The 16,472-nt window shown below is 37.5% G+C and overlaps 1 protein-coding gene across 6 annotated transcripts in view; it reads right to left on the bottom strand.

Annotated features, from left to right (window-relative positions):
- Window positions 1-12,163: 12,163 nt before the first annotated feature.
- The window catches only part of LOC149156086 (uncharacterized), a 203,550-nt gene continuing 199,241 nt past the window's right edge, over window positions 12,164-16,472 (bottom strand). For all 6 annotated transcript variants that reach the window (XM_089437905.1, XM_089437904.1, XM_089437901.1 and 3 more), the window contains exon 5: window positions 12,164-12,651. In XM_089437905.1, coding sequence (XP_089294031.1) covers window positions 12,437-12,651 — 215 coding nt within the window. In that variant the 3' untranslated portion in view covers window positions 12,164-12,436. The remainder of the gene's footprint in view (window positions 12,652-16,472) is intronic.

Raw genomic sequence — 16,472 nt, 5'->3', positions numbered from 1 at the left:
ATCACACAAAATCTTTTGTAGCCATCCAAACACCTTGAAAATTGGTCCACAGCTGCATTGGGGTCTTCTCAAGGGGTCCTCCAAATTTGAGCACAATCTAACAGTGGAATCATGAGATATCTCAAGCCCTAGCTCGAGGATAATTTCTCTCCCTGGGTTGATTTTGGGTTAGTGTTCTCATTTGGATCATTGCATTCAAATTTCAAAAGAAAATTAGTTCTTTGATCCTATTCTCTTCCCTAATTAGGTCAAGCCCCTCTTTGGTCGATCAACTCCATACCCTTTACCTAGTTTGGGTCCACCTAGGTCCTTTGTGGTCCTGCAACTTTAAAACTCGAATTTCGCAAGGACTACATAGAATCCATTTCTCCATAAGGATCCTTAAGTCTAGAAAGCCCCATGTTAAGGCATATCCTCCAACCATAGGCCGAGGTAACCTCGTAGCCCTTCTTAAAGAGCCCATCACCTTGCTTATCAAGCAAGCTATTTAATTGAGTCTCTCTTGTGAATATGCTTTAAGAATCACTCCTTATCTGATCATTGATCCATTCATCATTGTGATTTCTCTTATATCGGGTCTTCTCCCATCATGGAAGTCTGTAAATAGCAGGGAGACTTAACTTAGGTGACATTGGGATATCACTCCATTGTTGCCCCTTGACCTAGTAGTTTCTCTATAAGGTCTCCTCCTAGGACACCTGCTAGTTTGAGCAGTAATAGGGAATTTTAACAAAAATTAAATTTCTTTCACAAAATTTAAATGGTCAAGTTTTACCATGTTTTTGTTTTTTCAAGTGTAATGTTCTTTCCATCTTTGCCCTTGAGTTGATATAAGAATATTCCCCCATCCTTTTCCACTTTGCATCACCTAAATTTTGACTCTTTCATTTACGAAAATGTATTTGTATGATAAATGCTTAAATATTTTAAAATTTTCTCAATTAGTGTAGAGATCAAGAATCACTTAGGCATCGAAATTGAGAGTAACTTGCACTTAAGTAAATCCCTACTAAACTTTATGGACTCTAGGTTCTTCATCTACTGTTGTGAATGTATTATTTCAATCAAACTTCTTTCATCAAATTCTTTTGTTGGCTACTTGGATTTTTAAATAGTCACTTTTGATGGGCTTGAATCTAATATTTATATTTTTCAAGATTGGGCTAGTTAAAAGATAATCATTTGCAAAATCTAATTTTAATTCAGTTTAATTTCATTTATAAAAGATGAAATTCCTGAATGTTGTTTATAAGTTGCATCACAATATAATGCAAATTAAAAATACTTTTTATTCCTACTTTTTTTGGACAGAGTAGTCTAACGAGGCCACAATTTTCCCTAGAAAATAGTGGAAATTCCGGCATTATTTTAACAAAAATCTGGTAGAGATTTTGGAAATTTGGCTTACAGCTATCAAACTTCAAGATTTTGGGTGCCCCAAAAGTTTTTGATGGTGCTGAATCCATTTCCACCATCAAAAATGATTCAAACACTCATACTGTGAGATTTTTTTGAAAAAGAAAATCGCTGAATTTCGGCAAAAATGACTTTCCAATCAAAATTGTGGCATCAATATACAACCTCTTTTTGAACCACTACATTACCCACGAAACTTAAGAACACATGTTTGATTTGACTTTTATTGTTTTGGTTTTCGTTGTACTTCTAGTTTTTCTTGCGTCCTCTCACTGCTTTGGCTTTCATTATCCAATGTTTTAGAATTTGAAGTTTGACCTCAGATCCTAGAAATAGAATTGGTTTTATTTAGCAAAAAATAATAACACACAAAAATTTAACAAACTCAATAAAATATACTATTAATTAATTTCCTAGTTTTGCTAATTTAGTGCTTTTGTTCAAATTAGCAGAAACTGTAAAATAAAAATATAATTAATCATCTTCTATAATTAGTTTGGTAGCAGTGATATTAAATTTTCAAGCATTTTTAGTTTTAGATAATTATGTACCTATCACGTACATAGAACCCAGATGGGAAGCTTCCCTATCTATAAACTAAACTTCTCTGCCCTCACTAGCTTATAATGCATGCGGGGCACTATAGAATTGCAAAAATAAAAATTCACATCCCACCCACATCAAAGCATTAAGCTTAGCGATTTTCAATTTTACAGTTAGATAAATTAGATAATTATGTCAGGGACGTAGAGCCCAAATGGGAAGCTCCCTCTATTGATAAACTTCTCAGCCCTCAGATAAATCCGTTAGACACAGATTGTCATCATGGCAATATTCGAGGAGCAAATAGAGCTATCGAAGGAGCCAAAAGCAGCAGACAAAGCAAACGAAGGAAACAAAGAAACAGAGCCATCGGAGAGCTTATATGCCAAAGAAGAGGAGCACACAAAGCAGACGAAGGAAATAGAGAAACAGAGCCATCAGAGAGCTTATATGCATGCGTTTAACAGCAAATAGAGCCATCAGAGCCACAGAGGAAGCAGACAGAGTTATCGGGAGCCATCGGGAGCAGAACTCATATATATATATATATATATATATATATATCCATTTACATTATCGGGCCTGTAAAACCCATGTATGCATGCTTTAACACTATCGGCGGAGAGAAAGCCCATATATATAGGCTTAACACTATCGGTGGGCAAACTATGCATCTATGGCACATTAAAATATCGGGAGGGCGATATGCCTCAAACTCATGTATTTACCCATCGATAGAAAAAACCATGCATATATGTGTTTAACACTATCGGAGGCGCAAACGGAGGCCAAGGCATGTACAAAAGCAAATACACTATCGGAGGCAGAAAGCGGACCTGAAATTTTATGAACGGAAGCGTTAAGTTGTATCGGGTCCGGTACATAATATTATATCGCATCGGCACTACGAGAGCGGCGTTACAGTGTGTCAAGTGGACCATTGCGATCGCCGATAGCGATTATCGCATTGGCATTCAGAGCAGAGGTAATATAGTGCTAAGTGGTCCTTTCTTTGCGATCACCAATAGTGATACATATATATATACGCGGACCCGATGGGATATCACAACTGACTCAATGTAATATCACGTCCAGTGGTGGATCGGCTGTCGGCCATCCGCGGAGTCATGGGTCCGATATATAAAGGACCCCCAGGGGTCACGAATTGCCGATTGCGATTTAAGCGCAAACCTGATGCAGAAATAGATGCGGGTGTAATACACCCTGAAGTCTGCCCTTTAGTCTTTTTCAACTGTTTCGCCCGCGGTTCCTGTGTAATCGAGTTTTTTGGCTTGTGCGGGGTTTTTAGGCCGAAAGGCCTATGATAACTGGACCGATGATTCAGGAGGCTGAATGTATGTTAAATGGGGTGTATCAGCACGATGGAGATTGTGATTGGGGCGTAACACCTCCGTTAAACTAAAAAACTTTGTGCATGCCTGCAATCATTGTCAAAGGAGCGTTGTTACAGTTGTAATCGGGAAGATGTGTTCTCCGTGGATTTTTGGACCTCTCTAATAAATCTACATGTCTTCAGAGAGTCAGTGAACTTGCACAGCGTAGAGGAAGCCACAGCGACCGAGGAGGAAGACAAAGAGGCGGTGGTAAGCGAAAACGAAGAGACAGAGGCATCGGGAATGAATAAAACAGAAAAATGGAGAACAAGGAGGTGTTGTTGTTGTGAATAACCAAAGTGAGAGGCAGCAGAGGCAGTAGAAGCAACAGAGGCAGGAGAATAGGAGTGAAGGAGAACCTCATCAGAACAAAGATCGGCAGCATAACAGTTTATACCAGGGTTGGGTTGGAGCCCAAGAGATTGGAGCCTCAAAACTGAACAGGATTGAAATCCTTGGGAGTTGGTGCTCCTAAGTGTAGAACCATTGCAAAACAGAGTTGCTGCTCTGGAGGTTGGAGCCTCACTAAAGTCCAAGTTGGAGCTTGGAAACTAATCACAACCAGATATATACTTATATTGTATTTATTTCATTGCATTGTTTTGTGTTAATAAAAGCATTTATTCTAACTATCTATTTCTGTGTTTCATATATTCATATATATGTGTGTGTGTGTGTGTGCGCGCGCGCGCTTTTGGTAACAACAAGAACAACAAAAAAAGAAATACCAATTCACCCCCCCCCCCTAGTATTTCCAACAATTGGTATCAGAGCAAGCTTCTTCATACTAGCCTAACAGCTTGAAGAAGGATCCATAGCCATGATGAGAAATCACGAAGCATCAGGAAGACCTCCTCTATTCGATGGCACTAACTTTGGTTCCTGGAAAAAGAGAATGACCTACTACTTAATGTCCCTTGCACCTGAAGTCCGGCATTTTGTTCAAAATGAGTATCATATGCCTATCACTCTTCCAACGGACCAAGACGAGAGGAAAGCCTACATTGCAAATGCAAAGGCCTTAAACTCCATCACTAGTGGAATCACTAATTCCGAGTTCACAAAAGTCATGAACTGTGACTCTGCCAAAGAAATGTGGGACAAGCTAGTTGGCTTATACGATGGAGACTCAAAAGTCAAGAAGGCAAAGCTTCAAACTCACAAACGACAATTTGAAAGCCTAAGGATGGAAGATGAAGAAGATATTGCAGCATACCTCCTCCGAGTAGTTGAAGTGGTCAACTCCCTTAAAGGATTGGACGAAAAAATTGAAGAAAGTACCATTGTTCAAAAAGTATTAAGATCTCTTCCAAACAGATTTGACTCCAAAATAAGCACCATAGAAGAAGCAAAGGATCTAGATACCCTCAAGATGGATGAACTCCATGGAATCCTCACTGCCTATGAGATGAGGAAAGGTGGCCCAAGCTCCAAAGATGCAACATTGAAGGCTTCAAAGTTAAATAAGGGGAAAGAAAGGAATGATTGTAGTGATGAGTCCGATGTGGAATCCAAATTGGCTCAATTTGTACAAAAGTTGAAGAAAGGATCTAAGCTTAAAGGCAAGTACCCTCTTATTTGTTTTAAGTGTGGAAAAATAAGTCATTATGCAGCAAAACGTCCTCATAAACATGATAGTGATGATGAAGGAAATTCTAAAAGAATGGCACACAAAAAGAAAGGGTTCAATAAGAAGAACTTCTTCTCTAAGCAAGACGAGTCTGATGAGGATGATTTTATGGTCATCAAAAAGAAATCAGATGAGGAAAGTGACCATGATGAAAGACAAGAAATATTATTCATGGCTTTCACAAATGATGATGACTCAGGGCTAGAAGGAAATGTAGATGAACTGTTAATTAGTGCCATTGAAGAAAATGAAAAACTACGAAATAAAATCATCTCTCTCAAAGTGGAAAACAAGGAAACAAGAAGGAGAGAAGATCTCTTCGACGCAAAGCTAAAAGAAAAAGAAGAGATTTGTGAAGAACGTAAGGCCGAAATAGTGTCTCTGAGAAAGGAGTTGGAGCAAATTAAAAAGGGTTGTAAAAGCTCTCTAATACTTGAGACTATTCTAAAAAGTCAAAAACCCCAACATGACAAGTCTAGAATAGGTTTCAAAGGAGAATCCTCAAGCACTAAGAATAATGCGAAAAGTTATGCCGATGCACTTTCCTGCAATCCAAAAGAAGAAAAAGTATGTTATCAAAAGCCCATTCCAGATCCGAAGAATGAAGAGAGAATTACTCCAAAGAAGAATGTGGAGTCGAATCATGGATACTACAGCAAATACAAACCTGTAATCCACCAAGGGCCCATCTCAAATCTAAAGAATGAGGCAGGAGTAATTCCCAGGGAGGAAATCGACTCAAACCGTGGCTACTTCAACAGGTACAAAACCATATTTCTTGGACACTGTTTTCACTGTAAAAACTTCTGTCATCAAGCCAGATATTGCATGGCCTGTAGAAGTGAAACGCCTAAGCTAAAGGACCGAATAATCAATTCATATGCTCCCAAAGGCAAGGACAAATCAAAACCTTCAATTCATTTGATCCCTTGACCAAATTCGATATGATTTGCTCATTCTGCTACAATAATTGACACTATGAACAAAACTACCCACTCAAAGGAAGAAAGATGAGTAGTAAGAATTCCAACATGGATAAATGCGGCCTCGCTCTATATGCTCAAAATAATGGAAATCATTGATTTGTGGATAACGGGTGTTCCAAACACATGACAGGAGACAAAAGGAAGTTTGTCTCATTGAGCAAAAAGGAAGGAAATGTGTCTTTTGGAAGTGGATCTGCTAGAATTGCGGGAAAAGGAACTGTTAATCTGATCAACAGAAAAGGAAAAGCTCAAGATGCTCTGCTAGTAGATGGGCTCAAACACAATCTCCTAAGTGTCAGCCAAATCTGTGATCAAGGACATATGGTTGTCTTCAGCACCGAAGACTATGAAATAAGGAACTCTTCCTCAAGGGAACTTGTGCCGAAAGGGGTTAGAACACCAGACAACATTTACATTTTGAACAAGATCCAGGAAAATAAATGCTACCTGAGTCAGACAGATGAAAGTTGGCTGTGGCACAAACGACTTGGACATACAAGCTTCAAAAATCTGGTCAATATTAGCAAGATTGGAGTTGTACGAGACATCCCAAGGTTGTTCAAACCAAATCAAGGAGTATGTGATCCATGTCAACATGGAAAGCAAACCAGAACCAGCGACAAGACAAAGGAGCTCTCTACATCCAAGACCTTGGAGATCATCCACGCTGATCTATGTGGACCAACTAGAAATCAGGCACTCCAAGGAGAAAGGTACTTTGTGTTATTTGTTGATGACTATACTAGAATGATGTGGATATATTTTATAAAGTATAAATCTGAAACTTTTGAATGTTTTAAGAATCTAAAAGCCCTTGTAGAAAATGAAAAAGATTCAAAAATTAAGTGCCTTAGAACAGACAGAGGGGGAGAATTCACATCAAACGAGTTTAGTAAGTTCTATAATATTCATGGAATTAAAAGGGAATTCTCTACTGCCAGAACACCTCAGCAAAATGGGGTAGTTGAAAGAAGAAACCGAACAGTCCAAGAAATGGCAAGAACAATGTTACTAGCAACAGACTTGCAGCCGAAATTCTGGAGAGAAGCAGTAGGGACAACTGTCTATACATTAAATCGAACTCAATTGAGACCAAACTGTGAAAAAACACCTTATGAGTTATGGAAAGGAAGACCAACTTCAGTAAAGTACTTCAAGATCTTTGGAAGCAAGTGCTTCATAAAAATCAATGATGGCTCACCAGGAAAGTTTGATTCTCGGGTTGATGAAGGGATATTTCTTGGATACTCTACACGGAGCAAGGCTTACAAGTGCTACAATTTTTTACTGAAGAAAATAATGGAAAGCATTGATGTAAAGGTTGATGAAGGACTTACAAAAAAAGAAATTGAAGAATATGAAGATGATCTTTTCATTGAAGAAGAAGGACCTAAAGAAGAAGAACCTGAAGAAGATGAAATAGATGAGGAAGAAGAAGAGGAGAAAGAACCACCTCCTACCCCTTTCAAAGATGAAGTTTATCTAGAAATATCATCCAGAAGAGCAGATTATTGGCAATAGAGATGAAGGGATGCAAACTCGAAGAAGGGTGACCATTACACCAAAGAGAAATGTTATTGCTCTTCTATCTATAACAGAACTAGAAACATTTGCAGAAGCAAGTAAGGATCCTCATTGGGTAAAAGCCATGGAAGAAGAAATGTCCCAAATTGAGAAGAACAAGACATGGGTGTTGGTACCTCATTCAAAGGACAAAAACATAATAGGAACCAAATGGGTGTTCAAAAATAAAATGAATGAGGAAGGACGGGTTATCAGAAACAAGGCAAGGCTTGTCTGCAAAGGCTATTCACAAATTGAAGGAATTGACTTTAAAGAGACATTTGCACCAGTAGCCCGTATGGAAGCTATTAGGATGTTCTTCGCTTTTGCTTGCTCAAAAAGATTCAAAATCTATCAAATGGACATGAAATCAACATTTCTAAATGGGGAACTCAAAGAAGAAGTCTACATGGAGCAGCCAGAAGGGTTTGATCTAACAGAAGGAAAGGACTTAGTCTGTAAGTTGAAAAAGGCTATATATGGATTGAAACAAGCTCCTAGAGCTTGGTATGCAAGATTGGATCACTATATACAATAACAAGGCTTCAAAAAGGGAGTGGCTGGAAGTAATCTATACATAAAGACAGATGAAGGTAAGTTACTAGTGATTCTTGTTTATGTCGATGATCTGATTTTTGCTAGTAATAATGACGAAATGAGCCATGAATTTTCTCAAAACATGTCAAAAGAGTTTGAGATGTCAATAATAGGAGAGCTGTCTCACTTCCTTGGACTTCAAGTATCTCAAACCAGAGCAGGATTGTGTATATCCCAAACCAAATATCTAAAAGACATGCTCAAAAAATATGGAATGGAGCACTGTGCACCAATGAGCACACCTATGACCACAAACTGCAAATTGAGCAAAGATGATGACTCCCCTCTAGTAGATGCAACTCATTACAGGTCAATGATTGGAGCCCTTCTATACTTAACAGCTACAAGACCAGACATAATGCAGGGAGTAGGAATGGTGGGAATATTTCAATCTACTCCCAAACAATCCCATTTATTAGTTGTAAAAAGAATTCTCAAATATTTGAAAGGAACTTTTGATTTCGGTCTTTGGTACCCAAAGAGCTCAACACTGACTGTAATTGCATACACCAATGCTGATTGGGCTGGAAGTATAGATGATCGGAAAAGTACTAGTGGAAATGCGTTCTTCCTAGGAGACTATTTAGTATCTTGGCTCAGCAAAAAACAGTCATCCATATCATTATCCACAGTCGAAGCCAAGTATATCGTTGCAGCAGACTGTTGTACTCAAATACTATGGATGAAGGAAGCTCTAAAAGATGTCAACATATGTACAGATCAACCGATTACCATCTATTGTGACAACACAAGTGCTATCAATCTCAGTAAAAATCCAGTAATGCACTCAAGGACCAAACACATACCAATCAAGTATCATTTCCTCCGCGAGCAAGTAGCTGAACAAAACATTGTCCTGGAGTATATCAGTACTAAGGAGAAGATAGCTGATATTTTCACAAAACCTCTTCCTCGAGAAGAATTCGAACATCTGCGTCAAAAGATGGGGGTTATATCTTTATCATCACTCAAATTCATTCATAAAGATGTAGCAGGACAGGGGGAGCAATTTGACAGGGGGAGTCCGTATGCATTCCTTTGCCATTGATGTCAAAGGGGGAGAGCAGAAGAATATTGCCATCAATAACAAAGGGGGAGATTGTTGGACACAGATTGTCATTATGGCAATATTCGAGGAGCAAACAGAGCTATCGGAGGAGCCAAGAGGAGCAAACAGAGCCACATATGCATATATATGCCAAATAAGAGGAGCACACAGAGCAGACGAAGGAAACAGAGAAACAGAGCCATCAGCGCCACAGAGGAAGCAGATAGAGTTATCGAGAGCCATCGGAAGCAGAACTCATATATATATATATATATATATATATATCCATTTACGTTATCGGGCCTGTAAAACCCATGTATGCATGCTTTAACACTATCAACGGAGAGAAAGCCCATATATATAGGCTTAACACTATCGGCGGACAAACTATGCATCTATGGCACATTACACTATCGGGAGCGGCGATATGCCTCAAACTCATGTATTTACCCATCGGCAGCAAAAACCATGCATATATGTGTTTAACACTATCAGAGGCACAAAGGCCAAGGCATGAACATAGGCAAATACACTATCAGAGGTGGAAAACGGACCTAAAATTTTATGAACGGGAGCGTTGAGTTGTATCGGGTCCAGTACATAATATTATATCGCATCGGCACTACGGGAGTGGCGTTACAATGTGTCAAGTGGACCATTGCGATCGCCAATAGCGATTATCGCATCAGCATTCGGAGCGAAGGTAATACAGTGTTAAGCGGTCCTTTCTTTGCGATCGCCGATAGCGATATAGATATAGATATAGATATAGATATAGATATATATATATATATATATATATATATATATATATATATATACACGCAGACCCAATGGAATATCACAACTGACTGAATGTAATATCGCGTCCAGTGGTGGATCGGTCATCAGCCATCGGCAGAGTCATGGGTCCGATATATAAAGGACCCCCGGGAGTCATGAATCGCCAATTGCGATTTAAGCACGGACCCGATGCAGAAATAGATGCAGGTGTAATACACCCTGAAGTCTGCCCTTTAGTCTTTTTCGACTGTTTTGCCCGCGGTTCCTGTGTAATCAAGTTTTTTGGCTTGCGCAGGGTTTTTAGGCCGAAAGGCCTATGATAACTGGACCGATGATTCAGGAGGCTGAACGTCTGTTAAATGGGGTGTATCAGGGCGATGGAGATTGCGATTAAGGCATAACGCCTCCGTTAAACTAAAAAACTCTGTGCATGCCTGCAATCATTGTCAAAGGAGCGTTGTTACAGTTGTAACCGGGAAGATGTGTTCTTCGTGGATTTTTGGACCTCTCTAATGAATCTACGTGTCCTCAAAGAGTCAGTGAACTTGCACAGCACAGAGGAAGCCACAGCGACCGAGGAGCAAGACAAAGAGGCGGTGGTAAGCGAAAACGAAGAGACAGAGGCATGGGGAATGAATAAAACAGAAAAATAGAGAACAGGGAGGTGTTGTTGTTGTGAATAACCAGAGTGAGAGGCAGTAGAGGCAGTAGAAGTAGCAGAGGCAGGAGAATAGGAGTGAAGGAAAACCTCAGCAGAACAAAGATCAACAGCATAACAGTTTATACCAGGGTTGGGTTGGAGCCCAAGAGGTTGGAGCCTCAGAACTGAACATGATTGAAATCCTTGGGAGTTGGTGCTCCTAAGTGCAGAACCATTGCAAAACAGAGTTGGTGCTCTGGAGGTTGGAGCCTCACTGAAGTCCAAGTTGGAGCTTGGCAACTAATCACAACCAGATATATACTTATATTGTATTTATTTCATTGCACTGTTTTGTGTTAATAAAAGCATTTATTCCAGCTATCTATTTTTGTGTTTCATATATATATATATATATATATATATATATATATATATATATATATATATATATATATATACATGTGTGTGTGTGCTTTTGGTAACAACAAGAACAACAAAAAAAGAAACACTAATTCACCCCCCCCAGTATTTCCAACAAAATCAGATAATTATGTCAGGTACGTAGACCCCATATGGGAAGCCCCCTGTATTTATAAACTTCTCAATTAGCACCCTACTCGCATCAAAGCATTAAGCCTTGTGATTTTCAGTTATGCAGTTAGATAATTGGATATGGGGACCCAGAAGAGAGAGCTAGTGTATATAGTATGCAAGTCACTAAAGAATTGCAGAGATAAAAGGTAGCACCCTGACATGAATAAATCATTCGGCCTTGTGATCGCCCTGTGTACCCTTGTTATTGCCTTATGTGACCAACAAATTAAATAAAGAACCTGCACTAAATGAAACATTCTTAATCGATTAAAGTTTTGAGATTAATTAATTCCTAAAAAAGTTCCTCTGCACTATTGCAGTTGAATTTTCTTGATTTGGTTTTTAAGTTTTGATGTGTCCCCTTCAAATTTTGGTCACCTTGGGCCAATGCCCTTAATAAGAGCCACTTAACTTGAATGTCTGCATGTTTGATCACTTGGGTGCGTCGTCAGAGAGAAACTTTTAACTACACCATCCTTGAATCTTGTCCCTCTGGCAGCCTCATTTTCCCATCCTCAAACCTTGGTGAAACACGTGTACATGACGAATTTCATGTTAAACAATTTGTTCGTTGAAAACTGTGAATGTTTACAATTACCAGCTTCATAGTTTCTTTAGACCAAGAGTATGTACATTAACCTTCATGCCAGAGTCTTTGTATAAGCGACCATGGCTGTGGAGACGATTGTTGAGGGGAAAAAAACACATCTCAGTCAGCTATCAAAACAGGAGAACAAAGTAGAAAGAGAGAGTTCCACATTTTTTAAGAGACAAAGGCCCCTTGAGCAAATTTTTGTAATCCCAGATCATATCATTTGATATCCATTAAAGAGGAGAAAATTATTTCTTCTTCTACATGTTTTTAATTCTAATCTAAGCATAGCGCACAGCACATAGCAAAGTATACCAGTAAAATCAATCGTGTACGAAATAATAAAAACCAAGGATAAGCATATGTAAGAAGCAAGCTACAAGGATCAATGAACCCAAGACAGATTTCTGAATTGGATGTGGTGGTATTAGCAAGAATAATAAAATCTACAATTAAAGGAAAACCAGCAGCTGCCAATGTAGTGAATTTATTCTTTACATAGAGATATATGTAACTGCCATCAAACCCAATGACAGTTTTGACAGCGACCAGTATACATTACAATAAGAACAATATAAAGAAAAATTACAAACTACCAGAAAACATCACATCACAGTGTATTGCATTCTCAACAATCAGAACTGTTCTGGCTAATATTGCTGTGCTTGTCGATTCATTCTCCTCTCATCCCTATAGGGCCCTTCATTTTCCTTATCTTGCAGAAAGCCAAGAAATGCAAGAAAACCAAAGAGGAAGAAACCCCCAGACCATCCACCCCATCCTCCACCCCCACCACCTCCACCATCATCACGACCTGGCCCACCACCAGTGCCTCCATCATCAAGTTCAGGTGTCTTCTCTTTTCCTGACAGATCAAAGGTCAAATATGCATCAATTCAATCATAAACTTCGTAAGACATTTCAGGGTTGATTTATCATATAGTCCCAACCCCTTAGACTTCAGCCATGCATGAAAGATAATGAAAACTGAGTTGCCAACGAAGTTATTTCAGAACCAAAAATTTCTTTGCCCTCTCTGCATCATATCAATAGATAAGTTTCAGGTAACACCTTCCCATAAGATTCCGAAATTTTCAAGTTATAGAAAAAATCATAACAGAATGAAGTCATCAGAATTTAGAAAACAATGTAGTGCATAAAGGCAACTGTAAACAATATTTATTTTAGAAAAAAAGTCTTTGGTTACTGTTTTATCAATTCATGTTTCGCATCATTCAAGGAACCATGAGTCCTAAGATAAGGCATCAACGTGTCCAATAAAGGTTGTGTTATGTCCCTGAAATATATTGAGGCATTTCAAGGAACTCCTGTTTCCTAGCTTACATTGTGTCTCTAAAATCTCAAGGAACTCCTGTTTCCTAGCTTATGTTATGTCCCTAAAATCTCGAGGAACTCCAGTTTCCTAGCTTAAATTGAAGAAATCCATAAAGTTGTCCACTGCTAGATGTTTAATTTTGCTAGCAGAGTGTAGCCAGTTCTCATGGAAAAATTAAGTTAGGCATATGCTTTGCTATCTATTTTCTCACTTCCCAGATTATTGAGAATCTTGCCAACAACCACCTCTGTGAACCAATATTTAGTCCAATTCAAGTATAATTGCCTTCAAAAGTAGGTCACTGAACATATTTTTGTGAAAACAACATATGGATGATCCTTATGTAAAGCGACCTTGAGTCCAGCAATATGTGTTGCCCTTGAATAGCCTCCATATACAATTTAACCTCTATATACCAAGTCATGAGCATGTATCTCACGAACAACAAGGCTAAGATGCTGACATGAGTCAGTTGAATCTATAAACAGAAATTGTGGGCTTTCAGAGTTAGAAAATCAGTTCAAATTCAGGAAAAAATTCAGCCAGGCTTTCACTGAATGAAGTACAAACACTGCCAGTCATTTATCTGATTCCAGAGTTACACCTAACAGAAATCAGCGTACAGGAACAACAAGAGGAATAATAGTTGTGGTCTAGACAAATATGATCCCTTCTAAGACATTCAAATATAGGGAAGTGGCTGCATACCTAATTACTACCAAATAGCTGTGGTCTAGCTGAATACGTACCAGAGAGATTAAAATATAAAGGAGTTAATACCTAGTTACTCTTCCAAATTACCCATTGGAACAAAATTTGTACTTCATTCGGAGGAAAAAAACCTGACGTGAAAACCAGCTTAGTAGGTGCAACCATGATGGCTTTTCTAGCAACTAGCAGTACTCCGACGCAATGACATGAAAGGGTACATAAAGTTTGAGCAACAAGGTTACACTGTTAAAATTCATCCTATGTTAACAAAAAAAGCAAAACCAAGGTGCCTGAAACACGGATCCCCAGAGTCAGATACCAAAACAATTTATGCTGTGTCTGAACTTTGAAACCCCCATACCCAATTTCTAAAATGTTGAATCCATGCAATGGAAACACTCAACAAAGTTACAAACATATTAATGTTATAGTTAGCTTTTTCATCACTAAAATGAAAACAAAATACACACCCCAAAAAAAAACACTAACCCAGATTTCTTAGCGTTCATTTTATAAATAGAGGGCTTGGGCCACCTCCCTCAAGCACAGAAGAACTCATCTTTGAGGAAATTTGAGTGCTTTCTCTGTTCTTGAGAGATGTTGGTCATTTTATGAGAGTTTGAAGGAAATTCTCATGCATTTGTGACAGATATTTTCTCAGTGGATGCTTCAACAGAATTGTGGCTTAATTCAGAATGCTAAGCTACACCAAATAGACCAGAAATAATGACATGGCATCTCCACATGTTCAAACAACAATCCCAGCCCTCAAGAGGATACAGATGATGTGGAGCTTCAGTTTATGGATGAAGATATCTTTTATGATAAACTATTGGAACGCCATATTTGTAATGCACAATGAAGATGATACTATGGAGTAGAGTGCTCATACTCATTTTGCATGTCATGTTTATATAGCAGTGATCTACTAATTTTAATGAAAACTCTCATTTTCCCTTTGTTTCCAAATTTGAGATTCATGAAAAGGTATTATGAAATGTTCATCTGATGATTTTTTCAGAAAAATATATATATCCATTCACGCGTCCATTGTAACGAACAAGGTTCATATATGCAGCGGAGTAATCTTCAAAAGACTTGGAAGACATAAACATCCACAATGGGATAGTAATTGTATATTAAATATTATATAAAAATTGATGAGATATGAGATGATTACAAATGAGAATGAGGTATGCTTATATACCCTAGGCAAATGCCCTTTCATGAATGGTCATTTCTCTAAGACATGCCTCTTCATTACTAACTGACTATTAGTTAATTAATTTTTATTGTATTTCTATTTCTATTTATTATTTTTATATGAATTATATTCATAATATTGCCCCTCTCTTCAAAAAACTTTGCCCTCAAAGCTCACTGATGAAAGGTTGGATCTCTGTTCTAATAACCTTTGATCTTCCTTAGTATCTTTTTCTTTATTTTTGATCTATTCCAATAACCTTTGATTCAGAGTTTTTAAATGCAAATTTTCTTCTTCCTTCTTCGATAGATTCTTGTTGAATTTCTCCTTAGAACTTTCGTTCTCTTGCTTTAATTTTTGCTTCTTAATCTTGGACTTATTGCTCTGTTCAAGTAAATTTTTATTATGGTCTTTGAGGCGCAAAATCTCCTCATTACTTTTTGTTGATTTTTTATGAAACTGATCTTCGAGATTTTTATATCTCTTCTCTGATGCTTCGTTCTTTTGTTGAAATTTTGTGATTTGTTCCTTTAGTTGTTTTATTTGCATCTACTCATTGTCTTGATGTTCTTCTATACTAAATAATCTTCCACACCTTGGACAACGTAAATTGCACTTGTTTTTAATATATGCATATCCAATTTCGTCTAGACAACTTGGACATTTAGTCCAAAATAGTGATTGTTGTGTGGAACTCAACTTGACTACTTCATTCATTATTTTTGAATTAGGCTCCATGTTTCTTGACTTGATAACCTTCCTTGGTAATTTAATTTAATTTAATTTAATTTTTTTTTAAATTATATATATATATATATATATATATTTTCTCAACAATCATTTTTTTTCTTAAACTATCTTCTTTTTTTAATAATTTTTTTTAACTTTTTTTTTAACTTTATTTTGCTTTTTTCTATATATATTTATAATCTTTCTTTTTTCTTTTTAAAAAGTTACAACCCTAGTGAAACGTGGCTATTCACCTCTTTGGGGTATAATATAAAATATATATCCACTTATGTGCCTTTGACTTGGTTAATTTTCTCCACGTAGAAAGTAAAACTTACCATTTATCTAAAGAGATTTTGTATTCCTTTTGTTCTTCATTTACCTTGAAAATACCATGGACAATTACCATGGGTTGCTAAAACTACGAGCTTGTAAACCACTTAATGAAGAATCAAGATAATCTTATCTACTCTTCCTTCTCTTACATATAGTTTTAAAGATATTTGGAAAGATTCCCTTTTGACTTTATCATGCACTTTTTATCAATAATGTAGAACTTTTATATATATATGAATGTTCTCCTTCAAAATTTACATCGGACTGTATTTGTTTTTACTAGAATCATTGAAATGTCAATGGCCAAAGGCCTTATTTATTTTTTTATTTTTTATTTTTTGGGGCCAAAGGCCTAAATGGCGATATGGAG

The sequence above is a fragment of the Pinus tabuliformis genome, chromosome 9, assembly GCF_031772625.1.
Source record: "Pinus tabuliformis cultivar Carrire ecotype Pingquan chromosome 9, CPIR1, whole genome shotgun sequence".
NCBI classification, from domain to species: Eukaryota; Viridiplantae; Streptophyta; class Pinopsida; order Pinales; family Pinaceae; genus Pinus; species Pinus tabuliformis.
Note: the sequence above shows the minus strand (reverse complement) of the source record. Positions and strands in the feature narration are given on the sequence as shown.